This window comes from Drosophila biarmipes, chromosome X (genome assembly GCF_025231255.1).
Source record: "Drosophila biarmipes strain raj3 chromosome X, RU_DBia_V1.1, whole genome shotgun sequence".
Taxonomy (NCBI): Eukaryota; Metazoa; Arthropoda; class Insecta; order Diptera; family Drosophilidae; genus Drosophila; species Drosophila biarmipes.
Genome location: NC_066611.1, coordinates 20,156,316 through 20,177,719, shown reverse-complemented (window position 1 = coordinate 20,177,719; position 21,404 = coordinate 20,156,316). Strand labels below are relative to the sequence as shown.

Genomic DNA, 21,404 nt, shown 5'->3' with positions numbered 1-21,404 from the left:
TATAATATTGGTATGGCTGGCCTTCGAATACTACATTCCAAGTACCTAAAACCTTTTCTCTCAGTGCCCAGGTCGGTGAGGGACGAGTGGGGACCTTTTGCCGAGCACGCCCTAATTTCAGCTTATTATTAACCAGCTCACTTGGGTTTCCCCTTGTAGTTTCTGGCAGACTCCGAAGGGGGGTTGGCCAGCAGGGGCGGCGAAGGGGAAGGGGAAGGGGCGGGGGTGCGGTGTGTGGGGGCGTGGTCGCAGTTAACGGCAACAACATCTGTGAAGATGCCAGCATAATTATAATAATCATTTCATAATCATATTTTATTTGTAGTTCGCTTTTTTCGAGTTCACCCCCTGCCAAAATGCCTCACCCCCTCCGCCTCTGGTGGCCCGCTGAGTGCCACGCCCCCCTCCGCTCGAGCCGATTTTGCGAGCCCTTTTGAGGACTCACAACCCCGCAGGTTTTCGCTTATAACCATTTTTTGAAACAGTTGCCAAAAAGAAAAGAAAGGTCCAAGGGGAAGCTGTGCACAGCAAACAAAATGTTGTGCATCTGTCAGATAAGCAAATGCTTTCCATTCCTTGTTATTTTCAGAAATATATAAACGAACTCTTACTTTACTAAAAATATGTAACCATTTACTATTAAACATGATAGTGTTTTTTTTAGATGGCAGGCAATACACCTTCTTAACCTTCTCAATAGTTCAAAATATTATCTTAACATTAATAGAAACTTACAATAAATATTTAATCAATTTTGTATCTTAAATCGGATCTTTAAGATCAAGTAAAACTTAGCTTTAATATTAACAATTCTATTGTTATTAGATAACGGAATCCCCATTTTTATTTTGCATTTTGAAAATTGAAAAGCATATACTCGAATTATTTTTTAAGCTAAAGAGGATTTTTTATAAATTTTTAAGGAGCAACCTCCGTTTAAACCTTTTTACTTTAAAAGAAGTTGTTTAAGTATATCAGGGAGTAGTTATATATATATATTATATATTATAGCTATGTTATATATTATAGTCATGTTTTTCCGAGTGGAAATCCTACAAAGTCACCCAACTTTTGGCGCCGTGCACCGCAGACCCCAGGGGCGCACGGGGGGCTAGTCCAGGGGGGTTTTCAGGACGGTAAGGATGTGGCAGCGGCAGGGGCCGTGGATGAGGGTGCGGGCTCGAGGCCGCCAGTTAGCAGACACAACAGCGACAGATGTGTTTCTCATTCGATTTTTAATATGCGGCCAATCTAACTGTAATTGGTTTGTTATTGTCTCCCCCGGCAAGGACGAGTGCGTGCGAGCGGGACGCCGCCAGAGTCCCCGGTGACTCGAAGGACGCGCTGGCCTCGCAGGCCTCGCAGGACCCGAGGGGTCGCCCTAACCTTCGACCCCCGCCCCTCTGGGCGGGTTCCCTGCTGCGGTAAATATCTATCGTTTATTGTTATTGCTCTTGTTCGCTCTATTGTTTCATTGTTCTAGAACAACCCATCCCCCACTTGCTCGGTTAAATTTATGAAAAATGTTGTTCACACTTTCCCTTAGCAGCCAAAAAAATATAAAAAGGGCGGAGAGCCAGGGCGAAAAAAGAAACTCTTCTGAAGGCCGCCTGCTGGGGGGTGGAATACCCCTCCCCACCGGAACAGGTGGCGATGGGCGGTGGGCGTGGCCAGGACCTTTTGTTGGTGTACCAAATGGGTTACACGCTCGCACATGTTCCACAGCCCAACCCGGGACTCACACTCCCCCGCATAGTCCTCAAGTGCTTGATGCATGCCACCCAAAACACCCAAGCCCAAGCCCAAACCCAAACCCAAATCCCACAACCAATAATCCAGCCCAAAAAAAACCAGCCAAAGTTGTTGAGCTCTACATGACAAAAACTAGCACGCAAAAAATGTGTACCGAAGGATGCAACTTTGGGCAGGATATCTTACACTGGTTAACCAGATTTTAAGAGGATCAGCAGGGGAAGTGAAAGCAAAGCGAGGCTAAGGCGTGCACTAGATGGGGACTTGTTTAGGGTTTTGATTGCCTCTAAGTGTATACTACAAATATCTTAATATATGATGTCATACTTACTAACCCATAACACACTTTACTCAACCTTTATCATACCTAGTACATTTGTCTTTCCTATGAAGACGTAATCCTTTCCACCGCCTCTCCCTTGTAATTACCCGAAAGCCCTTTCTAATTTGCAGACCAAGTGCTTTCCCTTCCGGAGCAAAGCCAAGTGAACTTTGCCACGCTCACCTTTGGTCGGACTGTTCCGATAGTTTCCGCTCCCCGTTCCCACTCCATTTTCCATCCGGCGCCCAAGGCCCCCTTCTGCTGACCGCAATGACAGTCGCATCGAGCTTGACGAATGCCCCGAACGGGTTGAAAGTGTTGCCAAAACTTTGCCCATTCACAGCAGGCAAGGTACAGTCGGAAAAATAAATTGCCATCATAATATATAAGCTTTTATGGCATTTATTTTATCTCTAAAAAAGGATTACGAACTTCAAATTTTATTTTGAATTGATGGAACGTTTTGTAATTTCCCATGCTTCCTCACGAGTTGATACCTAGTTACTTTTTTCTTTCCACTAAAAAAGCATTACGATTTAGGATCTCCCGCAGATCCTAAAAAATGAAATAGTACTTAAAAATCCCTTTGTGTTTTTCTAGTGTTCCAAGGTTTTTTGGGACGGGCCTGTCGCTGGTGGCCGGAGAGGGTCGCATTTTTGTGGGTGTGCGCTTTACACGCACATAATCCCCGACCCGGGACGCATCTGAATCCAAATCCGCCTCCGCCTCCGCCTCCGCATCCGCATGGCACTCCGAATCTCATATCAGATTTGTCGCTATCGCCATCGCCATCGCCAGCGCCAGCGCCCGGCGCCCGGCGCCCGGCGCCGTGGTCTAAACGATTGATGGCACTCGTCGACATCGTCTGCCCTGTCAAAATCCACATCCACATCCACATCCACATCCCTGCGATAAACCCCCTTCGCACTGGGAATTTCGAAAGTGTGCTCGGGGTTTCTGGTGAGGAAATGATAAATTGCGCATTTGGGAGTTTTAAAGGTCAATTTAGGGGTTAGTCCCGCACTCCTCGATTGCGGAACAAACTGACTGACAGATGAACGGATAGATGCATGTTTGCCAGATAGGACTTACAGAACGTGGCTGTGAAAGTAGCTAAATATATCAAATATTTAGGGTTAGTGGGACCAGCATAACTTCTTTTTAAGCACATGTTACACCTCCAGAGCAGAAGCAGTATGAACGCGAATTCTTGAGGACGATGAAAGGATGGAAAATTAGCAAGGTAACTTACGCTTTCTGGTATTATAAAAAAAATTACCTAGCTAATCCTTACATTTTGATATTATTCTCACGCGAATTCTTGAGGATGATGAAAGGGTACTCCTTCTGGAATTTTTAAAAATATTTCCCAGTTTATTCTAACATCACCGTATTATTCATGCTTTAAAAAATAGCTAAATATTTATTCAAAAACTAAAAAAAAAGCTAGACTGACACCTCCTGAAAGGCCGCCCATAAACAGCGACACTTTAAAGTTAACTCGCCCAATAAAAAGTCCGTGTACGAGTACGACTTACGGGAAGTAACAGGGTTGCACTTGAGCGGAATCCGGCCTACGGGTACCGGGTCCGGGGTCTGAAGAGGACTCTGCTCAGTGCACTCGGGCCGGGGGGTAGCTGCGTGAAGCGAATTTGCTTATGGGATTTGTCTAGTGCGCCTGTTGACTTGCCAGTTGGCGTTTATATTAATGGCTCAGGCTGGGCTCGCTCCGAGCTCAACTCCTTTACTCTTGCCCCGCATTGTTAGGGATCGTTGCGAACTGACGCGTGCCCGCTTTTCGGGTTTCAGTCAGGGTTTCCGCTTAGGGTTTTCGGGTGGGTTTCCCCTTTTTTGGGCAGGCAGTCGAACAAGGTGCCTAAATGGGCAGGTAAATCATAACTGCTGCGACGATGACAGACAGCTTGTCTGACGAAATAAAAAGTACGGGGAGAGGATTGCGCATTTCCCACGACCGATTTTTAATGTTTATTTAGTCACAAAACATTACAGAAGTTACAGTCTCTCCTCGAAGCTGTAGCGATATTTTAGCTAAATATTTACATGGTTACATAAGTGGAAAATGTATCTTTGCTTTATTTTTGACCATAGTTTTTTAAAATTTTTGCAAGTGAAAGACCTTGACTCCCACTTCCCCGTACAAATTGAATGACAATTGCATTAGAATTACAATGTTTTATTTGACGGCTGGATAATAATGGCTTTTATGCATTTAGCAATCGTTCGGTCCCAGCATTCTTCTGTTCCCAGCCACGCCCCCCGCCCAGCCTCGGCAAATCCCCTTAATTTGTTTATCAATCTGGAATTGGCTTGCAAATGACATCTCCGGACTGCCCCCAAAACCCCTTTTCCCTGCACATTTCCCTTTCATCCGGTTCCCAAGCAAGTGCCACGCCCACAGCCAAATGCTACTCGCACCCCGCCCCCATAACCGTGACATTGGACGGAAACGTCGCGCAGTCAGGAAGCACTGCAAGAAATTTGATTTTTATTTTAAAAACCATCTAAAAGGTAGTCCTTTATAAATCACACCATTCGTACTCTTCTATAATAATATATTTTATTTTCATTTTTATTATTCATTCAGTTAAAGGTAACTCTTACAACATTGGCAAATATTGCAATAATCATAATTTAGTAGTGCTATTAATCTAATCTAAATAATTTAATTTTTTTAAATTTGATTTTAATCTCTTAAAAATATTTGTCTGTTAAATTAACGTTAAATTATGGGTGTGAAATTTCTGTAAGGAATCTCCCTCTTTAGAATAGTTGGTAGGAAATATGTAGTTTACTTTTGGGTAAGAAAAACAAAAAGTATAGTATCTTGGGCACATTATTTTCTCAGTGTGACCTTAGCGTCTGGTTTTTGGGGTCTAGCCGCGCCGAGGCACGTGTTAAAGTTTGTAGACCCGGTCACGTGACCGCACGTGGCCCGCCAGTCGTCTACTCGTCCAGCCAGGCAAAACCAAAGCCGAGCCCAGGCCGACACCCCCGATAAGGAGTAACCCCGTCCGAAGTTCTGCGACTGGGCCGCCGTGATAAGCGCAACCTGACAACTCAGCGCGTGTTCCTGAGGAGATGTCAAAGACCAGGTCCTGGATGCCCTGGTTCTGCTGCGCGGAAGCCCGCCTATCTGTACGGATCTGGGATGTGGGATGAAAAGGGCCGGGATCGGTCCAACCTTCCATCATTGATGGTTTTGTTAGCGTAAATATCTTAATTCACCGCTTCGCCGCCCCCGACACGCGTGAATCGTGTGCATTTGACATGAGAAGCGCTTCCGCTTTCCGTTTTCCCACTTTGATTTTTTTGGCTTTCATTTTCCTTTAAAGCGGAAAAGGGCGCCGAAAAAATATTTCGCGCAATCCACTCTCTCACCCAATGGGATCTAACAAGCTTACAATTAATGTATAATCCCATTTTGGGCCGTGCCTTGTACTTCAATGCCGATTCCAGGAAAGCAACGTGGGAAGTTACGGCATAACCTTCAGATTGGGTGCTAACAATTGTGCTGCCAGCACGATAATAAAATTTAATATTTCGATCAATCACATTTCACTAAATAATACATTTTCTTTAAAAGTATGATATATTAACTTAAAGCAATCAAATGAATAACCAAAACAACACTGATTTAATCATTTTTTAAGATCTAATAGTTAAAATTATGCTGTTTTTTCTTGTGACCTTTGTTTTCTACACTTAGAATAATAAAATAAATGTACCTTACTCTAAAGAATAATGCACCGGAAATGCCTTTTTGGTTACGTATGAATTAAAAAATGTAGAAATTTACGGACTAAATTGACAGACTAATTTCCAGAACAAATAACTAAATAATATAAGGCTCATCTTTGGTCCACTTAGTTCTTAGATATAGGGGAATAATATTTAAAAAGTTCTAGTTCATTAAAACTATAAACGGGTTCATTGGACTAAAATCAATAAAACGTTTTTTCTGTTTGTATAAAATGTTAAAATACATTTTTAAAACTTTGTAAGCCAGTTTCTAAAGATTAGAGTTCGTGTGACCTATCTAAATTCAAGCCACTTAAATGCGTTCAACGCATTTATAGTTGTAGTTTGACTATCTTGCAAGTCCATTGTGAGTTAACTAATTTTCGGCGGAACCTTGACCTGCCCTCCCCCCGAAAACAAGAAACATACCTCACCACCACCCAGTGGTTCGTCCAGGGCAGTCACACACATGTGCCCACCGCAATCACATTTCCATTTGCAATCCCGCTTCGCAACTCTCGAACACCCCTCGCAGTGCGGCAGTTGGGTTTCAAATTACAAACCCAATTGATGCTAGTTAAAAAATCTGTGCAGGTTTTGCGTTACGACCGGGGCTCATCCGCAGGGACTCTTCAACCCCGGCACCCGGTTTGTTGTGATGCACTCGTGACAAGTCCGATTAGGTGAGCCGCACCACACCGATCTGATCCCGTCCCAGCCCTTTCCATCCCCGAAACTCCGATCCCGAGCAGATCCACCTTTTGTTGTGGAAAGTGTCAACACGGCATCTATTTTATGCATAATTTGGCGTGCCGAAATGCGCGACTCATCAGAATGGTGTCATATGTTCTTATCGAGGGGAAACAAGGACCGGCGGGCAAACACAACGGCAGGATGCGGGGAATGTTTGTCCGTTCGTCTGTCGCCTGCGGTTTCCGATTCCCAGACGACTCCCAAAACATTCGGCGGACAAGTGAGGGGTGCAACCGGTTCGGGAGAACAACAAACATAGGCTTTCCGAAGAGTTCGATCAGAAAATCTCCTTTGAATAGCTGTCGGTTTGAACTTAATAGCATTGGTTTATTTAAGAACACCGAAAAGAAAGAGCCTTAAAAATCAATGTTACTACGATGTTTATATATTATTTAGAAAAATTTGTTTATTTGCAGTAAAAATATTTTTTTTTAATTTTTATTATTATTTTACTATTATTTAGATATTCCAGTAAGCTGACTTTCGTGTTTACAAGTTGCAACACACAAATCGTACGTCGGGTTGGTGTCGTGGCTAAGTGTCCCTAACTTAACGAAACTCGTACTAAAACGAAAAGGTTTGTGTCTTGGCCAGGCCTAGTTTCGCGTCACGGCTTAACGAAGCGTATAACACAACCGTATGACACTTCAGCTTGAGCTTTAATACCATTTTGAGGATCGGAAGATGTGCAATCCTTAGTAGAAACATGATTTTAAATTGTAACTAACTTATAAATAAAATCGCCATTATTTTCAGCAAATATTGTTTTTTTATATTAGCAAATCATAAGTCGATTTCATCACAAACAGCTCCTCTTGGTCGTTAATCGCAGCTAGGTAACTAGGCCCATCTTTTCTATGATGCTTTGATACATGATTTTAGCTAAGGCAGGTTCTTTTTTGCAAATAATATACCCCCTTGAACAGGACAGTGGATTAACTTACATTAAATGGTTTATTAAAATAAAAAGGAAATAAACCTCATTTCTTGCGCTCGTAGCGGAATTTGTAGACGGGCGCGCTTTCCTTGGTTCCGCCCTTCAGTTTCCTCGGCTTCAGAAGACGCGGCTGCTTGAGCGCGTTCTTCAGCTGAATCTTCTGCTGGACGATGGCCAGCTCCCTTTCGCGGAGCTCTCGTTTCTTTAGCTCGTTGATGCGCTGCTGCTTATCCAAGTTCACAGGTTTTCTCTAAAAAAGGCACAGAAAGACTTGTTAAAAAGTTATGTAAGTCTTTCGCAGGGGGCCTAATCTTCTAGTGACTGAGTTTAAAAATCCTGTGTGGGTTATAATAAGCCGATAGACCATTGGTATTGCAACTAACCTGTTTCTTTTCCACTTTCTGGAGCCGCTCGCCCAGGGTGGCCGTCGACCTGTTGCCCTCCTCGTCGAAGGTGATCCGCTTGTTGCTCGGACCACTTGCACTGCTGTCCACGTCCACAAGCGTGGCCTTCAGGCGGTCGATCTTCTTGCGCTCGATGGTGCGCTTCATGACCACGTACTTGAGGTCCTGCGTCTGCATGAGGGCCAGCTGCTCGGGCGTGTGCTCGTCCGGCTTGTCCTTCTCGTGGTGCTCGTCGTTGGACAGCTTGGAGTTGATCATGTGGTGGTAGAACTCATCGGGATTCTTGTTCTGCGCCCGCCGGTACAGCAGCTTCAGGGTCTTCTGCTTTTTCTGGGCATCGAGGGCGCGCTTCTTGTAGTCCTTCTTCTTCTCGAGGAAGCCCAGGTGCTGGCGTGCCTCCGGCTGGTGGCGCTCCCGGTGCACCTTCTGGTTGCTCTTGGACGCCTTCTTCCACGAGGACATCTTGGCGGGCTGCTAGCTGCTAGTCTCCTTCTCCGCCAGCAAATTAAATATCAGTTTGTTTTGGTTTTGTTCGGAAAACGTGATGAGCGCTTCGGCGTGGAAATTGGAGATGGGCAACTAAGCGATAAGTCGATAACTTCTATCGCTTGGGAACTGTGATTTAAAGAGTGACTTGTTGGAGAGCCACATTTACTTTATCTCTAGTATATGAGGAATTCCATAATTTAAATTTATAATTTATTGTTCAGAAAATCGAAGTACCTGCAAGAATCAAACACTGGTAGATAGCATCCCGTGACTGCCGTGACAGTGACCCAAGCAGAACAGTGGCAGAATCGCAACTATCGCCTGGGCTGCCATCTCTAAACCGCACACGTGCATTTTGAACGGCAGCGTTTTCATTTCCATTGTATTTACTTCGGAAAACCGGAGTTTTTGAGGGAAAAGTGAAACACCGCACGGCCGCAGGATGGTGAAGAAGAAAATAGACAACCGGATACGGGTGATGATCGAGAACGGGGTCAAGCTGGGCCACCGCACCATGTTCATCGTCATCGGGGACAAGGCGCGCGACCAGGTGCCCATCCTCTACGACATCCTGACCAAGTCCACGGTGAAGGCGCGACCCACGGTCCTCTGGTGCTACAAGAACAAGGACGAGGCCATTTCCAAGTGGGTACCTATGCGTTTGGAGGGTCCTGAACCCCCTGAAACCCGAGAGATCTATTGATCTCTTGCAAAGTAGATTCGAATCCTATTATAAATGACAAAATGATTGCTACGATCCTTGATTTTAACCATGCATTTTATACCTTTCAGTCATGGCAAGAAGCGCGCCAAGAAGATCGCCGTGGGCAAGGTGGACGTAAACGAGGCGGACCTGTTCGACTCCTTCCGCGTGGCCACCACCATACATGGCAGATACTACTCGGAGACGCACGCGGTCCTGGGACGAACCTACGGCGTCTGTGTGCTGCAGGACTTCGAGGCCCTGACCCCGAATCTGCTGGCCCGCACCGTGGAGACGGTGGAGGGCGGCGGACTGATCATCCTGCTGCTGAAGACGCTGCAGTCCCTCAAGCAGCTGTACACCATGAGCATGGACGTGCACAAGCGATTCCGCACGGAGGCTCACCAGACGGTGACCTGCCGGTTCAATGAGCGGCTCATCCTCTCCCTGGCGGACTGCAAGCGCTGCCTGGTGGTCAACGACGACCTCACTGTGCTGCCGCTCAGCTCCAAGACCATCAACGTAGAGCCCGTAAATGTAAGCTGGCCTTTGGAAGTCTTTTATATATATTTTAATCACTGTCTCACACTCTTCAGCCCGCCGGCGCCGGTCGTTCGCCCAACGAGGGCAGCCTGAAGGAGCTGAAGGAGAGCCTGCTGAACGTACAGCCAGCTGGAGCCCTGGTCAATCTCTGCAAGACCTACGATCAGGCCAACGCCGTGGCCCAGTTCATTGAGGCGCTGGTCGACAAGCAACTGAAGCCACCCATGTCCCTGACGGCGGCTCGTGGACGTGGCAAGTCGGCTGCCCTGGGTCTGTCCATTGCCGCCGCCGTGGCCTTTGGCTATGTGAACGTCTATGTGACCTCGCCGCATCCGGAGAACTTGATCACGCTCTTTGAGTTTGTGCTTAAGGGCTTCGATGCCCTGGAGTACCAGGAGCATGCCGACTACACGATCATCCGCTCCACCAATGCCGACTACAAGAAGGCCATCATAAGGATCAATATCACGAGGAGCAGCAGGCAGACCATCCAGTACATAGCTCCCAGCGACACGCATCTGCTGAACGCCGCCGATCTGCTGCTGATCGACGAGGCGGCCGCCATTCCCCTGCCGCTGGTGAAGAAGATGATCGGCCCGTATCTGGTGTTCATGGCCAGTACGATCAATGGATACGAGGGCACTGGGAGATCGCTGAGCCTGAAGCTCATCTCGCAGCTGCAGAAGGACAACAATGCGAGGCCGCCGCTCAAGCTGGAGGAGTCGATTCGTTACCAGGAGAACGACGACATCGAGAAGTGGCTGATCAACCTACTGTGCCTCGATGCCAGCACGGTGCCGAGCATCAGCTCGGGCTGCCCCACGCCGGATGCCTGCGAGCTGTACTACGTGGACAGGGACGCCCTGTTCTCGTACCACAAGGCGGCCGAGGCCTTTCTCCATCGCCTGGTCTCCATTTACGTGTCTTCGCACTACAAGAACACCCCCAACGATCTGCAGATGATGAGCGATGCCCCGGCCCATCATCTCTTCTGCCTGCTGGGTCCGGTGCAGAGAATGGACGCCTTGCCGGAGATATTGGTCGTGATCCAAGTGGCTCTGGAGGGCCAGATCTCCGCCCAGAGCATTAGCGAATCCCTGGGTCGGGGCAAGAAGGCGGCCGGCGACCTAATACCCTGGAACATAGCCGAGCAGTATGGCGATCGGGACTTCCCCAAGCTGTGCGGCGTGCGCATCGTGAGGGTGGCCACGCATCCGAACTACCAGAGGATGGGCTACGGCAAGCGGGCCATTCAGCTGCTCAAGGACTACTACGCGCGGAAGCACACCAACCTGGAGGATGGCCCGGCTGCCAGCCAGGATGTCGGCAAGGGTGAGAGTGGTTGAATAACTGTGCTTCTTAATACTTATAGCTCGCTGACTTTCATATAGGCATCGAGGAGGTGGCGGAGGAGGAGCTCAGCCTGCTGAAGGAGCAGATCCGGCCGCGCAGTCGGATACCCACTCTCTTGCAGCGCCTGCACGAACGCCTGCCGGAGCGCGTGGACTACATCGGCACCTCCTACGGCCTCACCTCCGACCTGCTGAAGTTCTGGAAGAGCGCCGGCTTTGTGCCGGTGTATTTGAGCCAGAAGTCCAACGAACTGACCGCCGAGCACAGCTGCATCATGCTGCACACGCCCACTACGACGCCCTGGCTGGGCCTGTACTACCAGGATTTCCGCAGGCGGGTTCTCAAGCTCATGGGCAAGACCTTCCGGGAGTTCGAAACGAAACTCTGCTTGGCCCTGCTGAAGAACAAGTCAGTGGACACGGAAGCCAGTGCCCTGAAAGTCCTGGACAAGCCCATGCTGGATGTGTTCTTCCTGCCGCACGACCTGCAGCGCCTGGAGAGCTACGCCCGCCAACAGTCCGAGTTCCGGCTGATCATCGATCTGCTCACGGACATCGCCCAGCTGTACTTCCAGGGCAGGATCGAGGGTTTGCAGCTGGATCTGGTGCAGCAGGGTATCCTCTTGGCCCTGGGCGTTCAGGGCAAGACCGTGGACGCCCTGGGCCTGGAGCTCAATATGCCGGGCAACCAGCTGCTGGCCAAGTTCTTCGATGCCATGAAGCGGTGCAATCAGTGCTTCCGATCCGTTCTGGAGGAGCACATCGAGGGCGGCATGCTGCGGGAGGCGGACCTGTCCAAGGGCGAGGAGCTGCAGCCGCTCAGCCTGTCCCTGGACAAGGAGCTGGATCAAACCGCCGCGAAGCTGAGCAAGCAGCAGCGCAAGGAGCTGAAGCGGCTGAAGGCCGAGCAGCTGGACGAGTTCCAGATCAAGGGCAGCGAGGAGGACTGGTCCAAGGCGCTGGAGACAAACGGAACGGGCGGTGGCAGCGGGCTGCTCTCCGTCAAGAGGTAGGTGCGCAGATGCAGTGCGTCCTCAGCATTCACTCTCAAATAACTTGTAATTACTAACAAAAATAGTCAAATAAAGAATGATTAAATTATTAATCAGATTCTTGTCAAGTTGTAGGTTTAGAAAAACGATTTCAAAGGCTTGCTTTTTATTATATACATACTTCAGTCAGCGGTTAACTATCTCTAAAAACACAACGTATGCTTTCTCTTTCTTTTCAGTGGCGTCAAGCGACTGGACGGACCCATCGAACAGCCCGAGGATCGAGACCTGGCCGCTCCGCTCTCCAAGAAGAAGAAGAAGAACAATCCGAAGCAGAAACGCGGTCAGGGCAAGTCCCTGATCTAGAGCCGTATAGAGACATATTTTTTGTGTTTAGGGGGAAAAGAATGTGGATTTTAATGCTTAGAAAAGTACATATTGTTGTAAGCTCCGTTAAAAATAAAAAGAAACCTAATAACTGAACTATATCTTGATGTCGGCAGCAGCCTTGGCTGCAGAGGCGGCCGCACGGCGCCGATCCTTGAGGTCCTGGTAGCTGACGCCCGGCTCCTTGTGGCTGCTGCGCTCGAATCGCTTGACCTTGGCCTTCTTGCGGCTGACGAGCTTCGTCGTGGGCAGCATGTTGTTGCGCTGCAGCGTGTGGAAGCGGTCCTTGAGCAGGCTGCTCTCCGTCTTTACGTTGCGCAGATTGCCGGACACGTCCTCGGGCAGATTGACATCCAGGTCGGGCTCCTCGAACTTGTGCCGCCCCAGGCGCTTCGGCTCAAACTTGGCCTTCTCGGCGCGCTGCTTGCGCCGCTTCTTCAGCTCGTTCAGATCCTCCTCCTCGTCGTCCAGCTCGTGGCGGATCGATTTGATGCTAGATTGGGAAGATATTAGGGATAAGAAGTGGTTGCAAACGCAATGGAGATCCTGCTGTTTTCCTACCGTATCAGATCAGCAGTCTGTTGTTTGAGCTTCCTCTTGAGCTCTGTTTGGCGCGCCAGTTCCTTCTGCTTGAGCTCCTTGCGGCGGGCTTGCTTGCTCTTCTTTTTGTTCTCCACGGGAGCGTTGACTGTGTGGTAGGGCTTGTCCACACTCTCCTCCTGCTTCTCTCCGTTGGCCTGGCCAGCCTCCTCCGGCTCCTCCTCCTCCTCCATGCCCTGGCTCATCTCCTGCAGACGACGCCGGTCCCTCTCTTCGGGCGTTACCTTGGAGAACATGCTGGTGGTCACGCGCTTCAGGTGCTGCTCCTTCTTGATGATGCCCTCCTCGCGTTCCACAATCTTGGATATAAGATCCTGGTGGTCCTCTGGCGCGGGATTGTAGCTCATGCCCGGATGCGGAAGCTCGAATTTTCTGGGCAGAAAGAGAAATATGTAATCAATTGATTACCATTAATGATGACAATGGCCTTACTTGGCCTTGGTGGTTTTGTGGTGCAGGCTGGCGTGCGTTTTGACCACCTTCTTGCCAATATTCCCGGCTGTGTGCAGGGCGAGGTCGCGACTGATCCAGCCCTTCTCGTCCTTGAGACCCGGAATCGCGTCGCGGAAGTCCACCTCCTCCCAGATGTCCTTCTCCACGGCCAGCTTCTTGCTCTTCTTGTCCGCCAGTCGCTGCTCCAGCTTCTCATAGTACTGGGCGCGATCGCTGTTGGCCTGGCGATGACGAGGCTTGGTGGGATTGCAGACCTCCAGCTCGATGTTGCGTCCGTTCTTCTTCTGGCGCACATGGTTGCTGCGGGGGGAGATGGTCATATGAGTGAGCGACACAGTGGATAGCCGGAAAACCTACCGCTTGGCAATGGGATCTTGCACCTTGGATGTGTTCTCCAGCGCCTGATGACTTCTCATGGGCTTCTTGGCGTTCAGCTTTCTCTTTTGCTTGACACTGAGGACGGTGGCCTTGCCTGATTTCTCTGCGCTGGTGTCCAAAACGAACAGATCCTCATCCTGCTTGTCCGTGAAGGTGCTGCAAGGGTTGGAAAGCCAGTTGAGCTCCCGGATTCCACATTGTTTACCCCAACCCACAGCACACTCACCCAATGCGCTCCTCCTGGCGCTGATCTTCGAGGAACTGCTCCACATCCTGGATGTCTGTCTTGCGCCACGCCGATTTGTTCTTCTTCGAGATGCGCTTCTTCTTCGTCCCTGGCTCCACGGCCGTCATTGCTCCGGATTAATTGGTTAATTCGGGAATAAAACAAGAGAATAACAAATGTCCACTGAGTGCCAGGCGGCACACGTGCAAATCTGAGAGCGCTTTCCAACACGCAGTGATCGGTTGTACAACACTGGCGGGCTGCTGCACTCAGCTGCTCAGTGATGAGCAGGCACAAGTGTACGTAGCTAGAAATCTAGAGATGGCTATTGGCGCAAAATAATATTTAAAGTAAGTATTGGTGGGTCACACTTTTCTATCCGTGTCTATGAACCAGGTTTATTGAACCTACCAAATTATCAAATCAAATTTCCCGCCTTTCGATTTCTTTGTCGGTAAAAACTAACCATTTAAACATGAAAGTATTAAAATTAAAAAAGTACTAATTTATCGTATGATTAGATTTGTTTGGCTCTAAGCCGGCTATAAAGCTGGCTAAAAGACAAAACTAGCTATAAAACAGCCAGAAACTAGCTTGCTCATCTCTTTCTGCTCTTGTGTGTGTGTTTCCTTTGATCAAGTGAGCTGTGCATATTCTTTAATTTTAATCAAAAATTTTGTATATAAGGGACCGCCCAGCCGTAGCCAGGCTATAACGCATAGTGTTTCCAACGCGCTGGGTCACAAACCATAAAAAATCTCACGCATTTATTTTATCAACTTGGCAAACTGAGAAAGGCCGGTAAGTGTGGGCAGCGACGTCGACTGCGGCAGCGCCGCAGGCACCGACATACGTGTACCAAACAAAACGCGGTAAACAAACTTATTCGTTTTTTTTGTCGTACCCTCGCGAAGAGTATTGCGATTTTCGGCAAAAACTACAATTTTCTACAGGTCAGGCATATAATACTTAAAAATTCTGATCTGTCGCCTACATTTGTCATAGGAAGAAACTATAAAACTATCTACATTTTATAAGGCACATCAAGCATCTAATTTTTGCCACTAGGGTGTACAGACATCGTCTTGTCAAAGCTGTCATTCTAAATTGCTCTTTCTCCTTGTATTTTAGATTCTTTCCGATTACGCCGTGCTATCGCCCCCCCGAAATAGTTTGTTCCATTACAAAAAGCACATCGAGATCTCCGGCACCGACAGACACACTCTCGTAGCCACCAAGATGAGCACCTTCCCCAGTTTCGCGGACATTTCGGCCAAGTTCTCGGAGGCCACGCTGGACGAGATCATCCGCAATGCGGGCGGATCGCGGCACACCTCCTACAAGTTCGGTCCGAGTGGCAAGAAGGGCGACGCCTACCTGAGCCGCGTCTTCCGCATCACCGTCTACGGCGTCAGGGACGCCGAGCAGGGCCAGGAAGAGGAGCAGCTGAAGGTCAACGTGATCGTGAAGGGCATGCCCGACAACCTCCACCGCCGGCGCCTCTTCCGCTCGGTGGTGTTCTTCCGCAACGAGATCAACTTCTACACCAAGGTGCTGCCGGCCATCGAGGCCTTCCAGCAGTCCCGGGATCCGGTCCCCAAGAAGCCCTTCGTGGAGTACCCCAGGTGCCTGGCCAGCCTGTGCGACGGGGCTAACGATTTCATCGTCCTGGAGGATGTGGGCCCCAAGGGCTACAAGGCGCCCGTGCGGTGAGTTAGTCCTAGTTATATCTCGATATCCGGCAATAAAATTGTTCATATAATTGAGTACAAATCGGAATTCTCGATATCCAGACCGTAATATCTTTACTATTTCGATTATAATCTAGCCGAATAAGAGTTGAAACCCTAATCCATTGCACCTGATTTTAAACCGACAGTTAGCATCTAATCTTTCTAATCTATAGAACAACAAGCGTGTATCTTGTAGGAATTTTGTTTAAACAAATGTATGTTTTCAATTACCTATAATATGTACTAAGTCAAGTCATGCCAGCAAGTAATGTGGAACTGATTGCCTACTGATAGACTGAGTTGGTCTATCTGCTGTAATCTTATCTACTTGTTTGTGCGGTAATCCTAGAAATCGGTTTTTACAATGACTGCCTTTCTAATTTTATTCTCTAGAAGCGATAACGTAATTAAAGTAATTTTCGGATAATATTTATTTCGAATAATTTCAGAAAAATAAAATGATAGATATAGTATATTAAGGTTCCATATAGAGCGACTCTATCCTAAGAATGTATTATTTGTAACTACCTATCTCTAACCGCTTGTACTTGTTCCCACAGCCAGGACTACATTTCCCTGGAGGATGCCCTGCTGACCATGCGCACCCTGGGTCGCTTCCACGGCGTGGCCCTGGCCTTCAATGCCCTGGACAGCAAGAACTTCGAGAAGGCGGCTGGATCGCTGGAGGAGACCTATTACGGCGAGCACACTCGCGAGTGGTACACCGGCTTCCTGCTGCTGGCGGCGAACGTGGCCCTGGACGCCATCAGGAAGGTGTATCCGAACACCAAGTACGAGACCGTGGCCGGCAACTTCCTGCAGCCGCCGCTGTTCGACGACCTAATCAGCCTGGTGTCCACCCGCTCCAAGCTGAGTGTCTTCGGGCACGGCGACTGCTGGACCCCGAACTTCCTGACCAAGTACAACGAGCAGGGCGAGTCGCAGGAGATCATCATCATTGACTTCCAGCTGGCCAGGTGCTCCTCCCTGGCCCTGGACCTGAGCTTCTTCATCTACTCCTGCACCAGCCAACAGTTGAGGGAGGAGCACTACGACGAGCTGCTGCGCGCCTACCTGGAGAGTGCCCAGGAGCTGATCAGAGATCTGGGCGGCGACGCGGAGGAGATCATCTCCTGGGAGTCGCTGCAGCAGGAGCTGAAGGACTTTGGACGCTTTGGCTGCGGCATGGGCATCGAATCGCTGCCCATGACCATGATGGAGGACGAGGAGGTGGCCGATCTGGACGGCATCAAGGAGAACGCCATCCTCACCGACGTCTGGAACATCACGCCCTTCAAGGAGCCCGCCAAGCAGCAGCGCCTGGCCGACATCTTCAAGCACGCCATCGATCAGGGCTACATCAAGTAGGCCTTGCTCTACCGCGAACAAATCGAATTCAACTAGTATTGGGAATTTATACTTGTAACCCTATATGTACAAAATACAAATGAAGATTATTAAAACCGTGTTCCAAGCACAAAGTAAGCCGAGGATTGGATTAAAAACGGAGCTTTATGGGCAATAACTGATGAATAGAATAACATAGACTGAAAGGTATGTACACGGTGCTTGTGCTGGCACTAAAACTAAGCTGGAAGTGGCCCGTTTCAAAGGCACTGTCCCTCGTGGAGGACGCACCAGTGCGGGATGACCGCGTCCGCGTGGATTCCTCGGGCCAGGAGTCGCTCCCGGTAGCGGTAGAACCTGCGCTGGGCCAGCAGTGCAGACGACTTGGGATTGGACCACAGACGCTCGGCTGCTGCTCCGGCTCGCGGCCAGATGCGGGATTCTGGAGGGGATTGGGGGAGGATTAGTGGGTCTGCTTCCGTTCGCACGACGAGGAGCTACTTACCCAGTGAGTTCTGATCCACATACTCGCTCCACATGCACACCTCGCCGCCGAGAACCTGATCCTGGCTGCGTCCCGTGGGCATGGCACTGGAGTAGACCGTGCGCCAGTTGTAGTACGAGGTGCTGCCCCAGAATCCGTGGTCCAGATACCAGGCATTCTTCGTGGACACAATCAGCCGGTAGCCCCGCTGCAGGAGCTCCCGATTGAGGGCGTCCTGCGACTCCACCCACGTCTGGATGATGAACCGCTCCTTGGGCAAGTAGGCCTCGATGTAGCGGGGATTGGTGAGGTGGCTGGACCAGATGATCACCGACTTGGGCTCCGTGATGCCGGGATACATGCGCTCGTTGATCTCGTCCCAGGCATTGAGGTTCTTCTGGTGGAACTGCGACCAGAGACGCAAAAAGCTCTGTTCGCTGAGATCGTAGCCGCGCGCCCGCATCCCGTCGCGGATCTCCTCGGTGTTGTTCCAGCAGGGCAGGAAGACCTCGTCGCCGCCCATGTGCAACGTCTCCTCCGGCGCCCCCACCTCGGCCACATCCTCGAAGATCTCCTTGAGCACGGCGAACATGTGGTCATTGAGGGGATTCAGCTGGCCGCACGGCGGCTGCACGCAGAATCTCCTCCAAGGCGACTGATTGAGACAAACGGACATGTTGCCCAGTCCGGCGGCAGGACCCCACTGCCAGCCATTGCCCGCATGCGAGGGTCCATCGATCTCGATCAGAATGCGAATGCCCCGCAGGCGAGCGTACTTTACCAGGTTGATGGCATCCTGGCGAGAGTACGTCTGCGAGGAGGAGTAAGCTCCGTAGCGCTGCATCTCCGGCACCCTGGTGATCTCCAGCGGAAAACTGTGCGTGTCCACCACGTGCCAGTGGAGCACGTTCAGCTTGCTGGCCGCCATGGCGTCCAAGGTGCTACGGATGAACTTGAGGGGCACGAAGTTCCTGGCGGTGTCCAGTAGCACCCCGCGATGGGAGAAGGCCGGACGATCGGTGATGTTGGCCCTGGTGACCATGAGCAGGCCATTGGACTGGCTGCCGGTAACGAGGTTGCTCAGCGTCTCGAAGGCATGCCGGGCTCCATACACCGTGCCCGCCTGGATGTCGACGAAGGTGGCCGTGTCCGTGGTGCGCACCACCAGGGCGTAGCTCTCGTCGGTGGGCCAGTCCAGGGTGAGACTCTCGTTGGCCACCGTCGCCCTGACCAGGATCTGCTTGCTGCTCTCCAGCGTGCAGTTGCGGGTGCACTCCTTCAGCAGGTTCGAGACGAACAGCCGGTTGGTCTCCCGGATGAACTGGGTGGCCGCCTCGCCGGGCGCCACCACATGGAAGCGCACCTTCCAGGGGTCGAACCGCACCCGGCCGTGCGCAATGGTGCACTCCCTGCCCGTGGGCATGGGCCAGATGGCCCCGTACTTGCCGCAGGACAGCCGGCAGTCCCGCTGGCTCTCGAAGATCTCCGGCGCGTACTGCAGTCCCTCCACCTTCTCCGCCTCTGGGGTGCAGATGTCCGTCCGGCTGCATAGCCACTTCCTGGGAAGCAAGCATGAAATATATTTAAGATAAAGGTGGAAACCTTATAGAGAGATTTACTTTTAAAATATATGGTATTCTTTATTCTAATTGCTTTTAAAAATGTATGTTATTATTATTTAAAAAATGTATGTTATTTATTATTCTAATTAGTGAAACAGGATAACTTTTTTGATACAACATTTGGTATTATGGAATTTATAGTTTATCTGTGATGGAAATAATGTAGTTATAGGCAAGTTTGGCTTACAGCAATGTACCAATTATATCTACATACTATATATAATGTATATAATGTCAGAACTCAGCCAAAATGGTTCTACTAACCAAATCTTAAAACTATCACAGAACCATGGTCTTCTTTTTGGGATTGGAAGGAAGGTATTTTACTTATTCATTATGGAATTTTCCAATTCCTAGCAAAAAGCGCTTATCACTTTGTAAAGGAAATGGGACTACTTATTTTTAAGTACAGATAATGCTTTCGCTACTTGATTTTTCTTTCTTTCTGGAGAAATAAGCTGAGTTTGAAATGGAAATTAAATAAATTTATTATTTATATATTATAAATTTATTAAAATTATTATATTATTAAAATAAGATATCAACGTTTCTATTTAATAAATAAATTGTTGTAGGTAAGCAGATAAGTAGGAAAAGGTTGCAGTTATTTTTTATTATTTCTTGATTAGTTCTATATCTTTTTAAATAAAAAGTATTAACAAATTAAATGCTTTCACTTCATAAAAAAAGTAAGATATTTTTAAATGAAAGTTTGTAGTTCTTTTTTTAAGCCAGTTTGCCAAGAACTTTTTGTGCAGTTTTCTTTTTACGAAAATCGCTTGTAACGAAAGCATTTTAACTAAATTTGACACAGTTGCATTTTCTGCTGTTTTTATTTTATATTTTAGTTTTTTGAGCCTGATTTCACTTGTTGCTGTTGTTGCACCGATTTCCTGCCTAGCAGGGACCCAAACCCGCTGCGGTTGATTGAAATTTGCACTTTAATGGCATTTGACACACTATTATTTTAGGTGTATTTTCAGTGTAGCTTGTTCCTGCCTGCCTGCTGGAGAGTGTTGTTTTAGGTTTAGTTTCCTGTTCTTGCAATTAAATTATATTTTTGGGAAATTTCACTAGTTGCTGCGATTTCCTTGCTAGCGAAGACACTAACCTGCTGGAGCTGCCGGCGTCGCTGTCGACGTCGTCTGCCCGCGTCAGCGCAGCGCCGACCGCGAAGCAGAGCAGAAGCGAGGCAACCGCCGAGCAGAAGCACTGATAACGGTTGTAGCCGCTGAACCGCATCGTTCCTTTCTAACGGCTTCCTCGGCTGCGCCGCCCGCTTTTATAATTTTTTGGTATTTCACTGGGTGCGAGTACCGCCCACCCGCTCCGCTCGCCGAGCACAGTGAAACTGAAAAGCTGGCACTGAAATCGAATAGCGACGCGGGGAAGTACGAATAAAATAAATCCGGCGAAATTTCACTTGCAGCGTAGCGGCAGCGGCAGCGGCAGTGGCAGCAACAATAACAAGCCGCGCTTATACTCAAGAGATAGCGCGGCGAAAAAGAGAGAGAGCAGAATAAAACGAAAAAGAGCGACTGCGTTACACAGCGAAAAACAAAGTCCTTTAAAAAGAAAAAACGGGAATATACATGGAAATATATTTGTAAATTCACTTGCTACAATTTTCACGCAACAGTATCTATTTTTCGTGTTTTTCTTTCAAATCTCTCACAAAATCAGTCGTATTATTTATGTAAGTAAGGTAAAATGTAACATGAGGTTTTTTATTATTAAATTCAAGCATTTATTTATTAATAACCCAAAAATAATTATTTAAATTAAACTGTAATTACGAACATACATATCAAATAAATATGTATGATTTTGTAAAATAATTTTATCGTCTTCCATTTTCAAGCTTACTATAATATTGACATCTATATTCATGCTAACAGCCATTTTAAAATCAGTACAATCCTTCATTTATTTGTATTTAACATAACAACTTTTTACTTACAATTATGATCTATAAGTTAATACTCTTAGGAGCTTATTCCAAAGGCAAAGAAATTATAATGAAACATATTTTCGAAAGGTTCTAACCAATAAGTGGTATTTAGAGTAAGCTATACCTAATCCTGACTTCATCTGCACTTATGCCCAAATCAATTAGCGATCTTTTCTCGCTGTGTAGGGCTTGCAATCAGCATATCCCCCACTCTTCG

General features: G+C 48.4%; 5 protein-coding genes across 6 annotated transcripts; 2 read left to right on the top strand and 3 right to left on the bottom strand.

The window, feature by feature from the left end:
• Nucleotides 1–7,521: 7,521 nt before the first annotated feature.
• Nucleotides 7,522–8,527, bottom strand: LOC108023249 (probable U3 small nucleolar RNA-associated protein 11). Its single transcript, XM_017092529.3, has 2 exons — nt 7,907–8,527; nt 7,522–7,773 (listed from the first exon to the last, which is right to left on the bottom strand). The coding sequence occupies exons 1-2, from the start codon at nt 8,387–8,389 to the stop codon at nt 7,567–7,569; spliced, it is 690 nt and encodes a 229-aa protein (XP_016948018.1). The 5' UTR covers nt 8,390–8,527; the 3' UTR covers nt 7,522–7,566.
• A 227-nt stretch (nt 8,528–8,754) lies between these two features.
• LOC108023584 (RNA cytidine acetyltransferase) lies at nt 8,755–12,489 on the top strand. Its single transcript, XM_017093182.3, has 5 exons — nt 8,755–9,061; nt 9,209–9,656; nt 9,716–10,994; nt 11,054–12,023; nt 12,246–12,489. Exons 1-5 carry the CDS (start codon nt 8,859–8,861, stop codon nt 12,370–12,372), a joined length of 3,027 nt encoding a protein of 1,008 aa, XP_016948671.1. The 5' UTR covers nt 8,755–8,858; the 3' UTR covers nt 12,373–12,489.
• LOC108023585 (ribosome biogenesis protein NOP53) lies at nt 12,480–14,286 on the bottom strand. The gene is made up of 5 exons (XM_017093183.3): nt 14,051–14,286; nt 13,804–13,980; nt 13,426–13,746; nt 12,955–13,365; nt 12,480–12,886 (listed from the first exon to the last, which is right to left on the bottom strand). The coding sequence occupies exons 1-5, from the start codon at nt 14,176–14,178 to the stop codon at nt 12,490–12,492; spliced, it is 1,434 nt and encodes a 477-aa protein (XP_016948672.1). The 5' UTR covers nt 14,179–14,286; the 3' UTR covers nt 12,480–12,489.
• Nucleotides 14,287–14,662: 376 nt separating this feature from the next.
• On the top strand, nt 14,663–17,268 carry LOC108023582 (uncharacterized). 2 transcript variants are annotated; one of them, XM_017093178.3, is made up of 3 exons: nt 14,663–14,851; nt 15,182–15,759; nt 16,344–17,268. In XM_017093178.3, the coding sequence occupies exons 2-3, from the start codon at nt 15,290–15,292 to the stop codon at nt 17,149–17,151; spliced, it is 1,278 nt and encodes a 425-aa protein (XP_016948667.1). In that variant the 5' UTR covers nt 14,663–14,851; nt 15,182–15,289; the 3' UTR covers nt 17,152–17,268. The 2 variants fall into 2 exon arrangements, with proteins under 2 accessions (XP_016948667.1, XP_016948668.1); XM_017093179.3 differs by lacking the exon at nt 14,663–14,851 and adding an exon at nt 14,880–15,003.
• Nucleotides 17,269–17,276: 8 nt separating this feature from the next.
• LOC108023581 (chitooligosaccharidolytic beta-N-acetylglucosaminidase) lies at nt 17,277–20,625 on the bottom strand. The gene is made up of 3 exons (XM_017093177.3): nt 20,348–20,625; nt 17,636–19,173; nt 17,277–17,572 (listed from the first exon to the last, which is right to left on the bottom strand). The coding sequence occupies exons 1-3, from the start codon at nt 20,476–20,478 to the stop codon at nt 17,391–17,393; spliced, it is 1,851 nt and encodes a 616-aa protein (XP_016948666.1). The 5' UTR covers nt 20,479–20,625; the 3' UTR covers nt 17,277–17,390.
• Between the last annotated feature and the right edge of the window lie 779 nt (nt 20,626–21,404).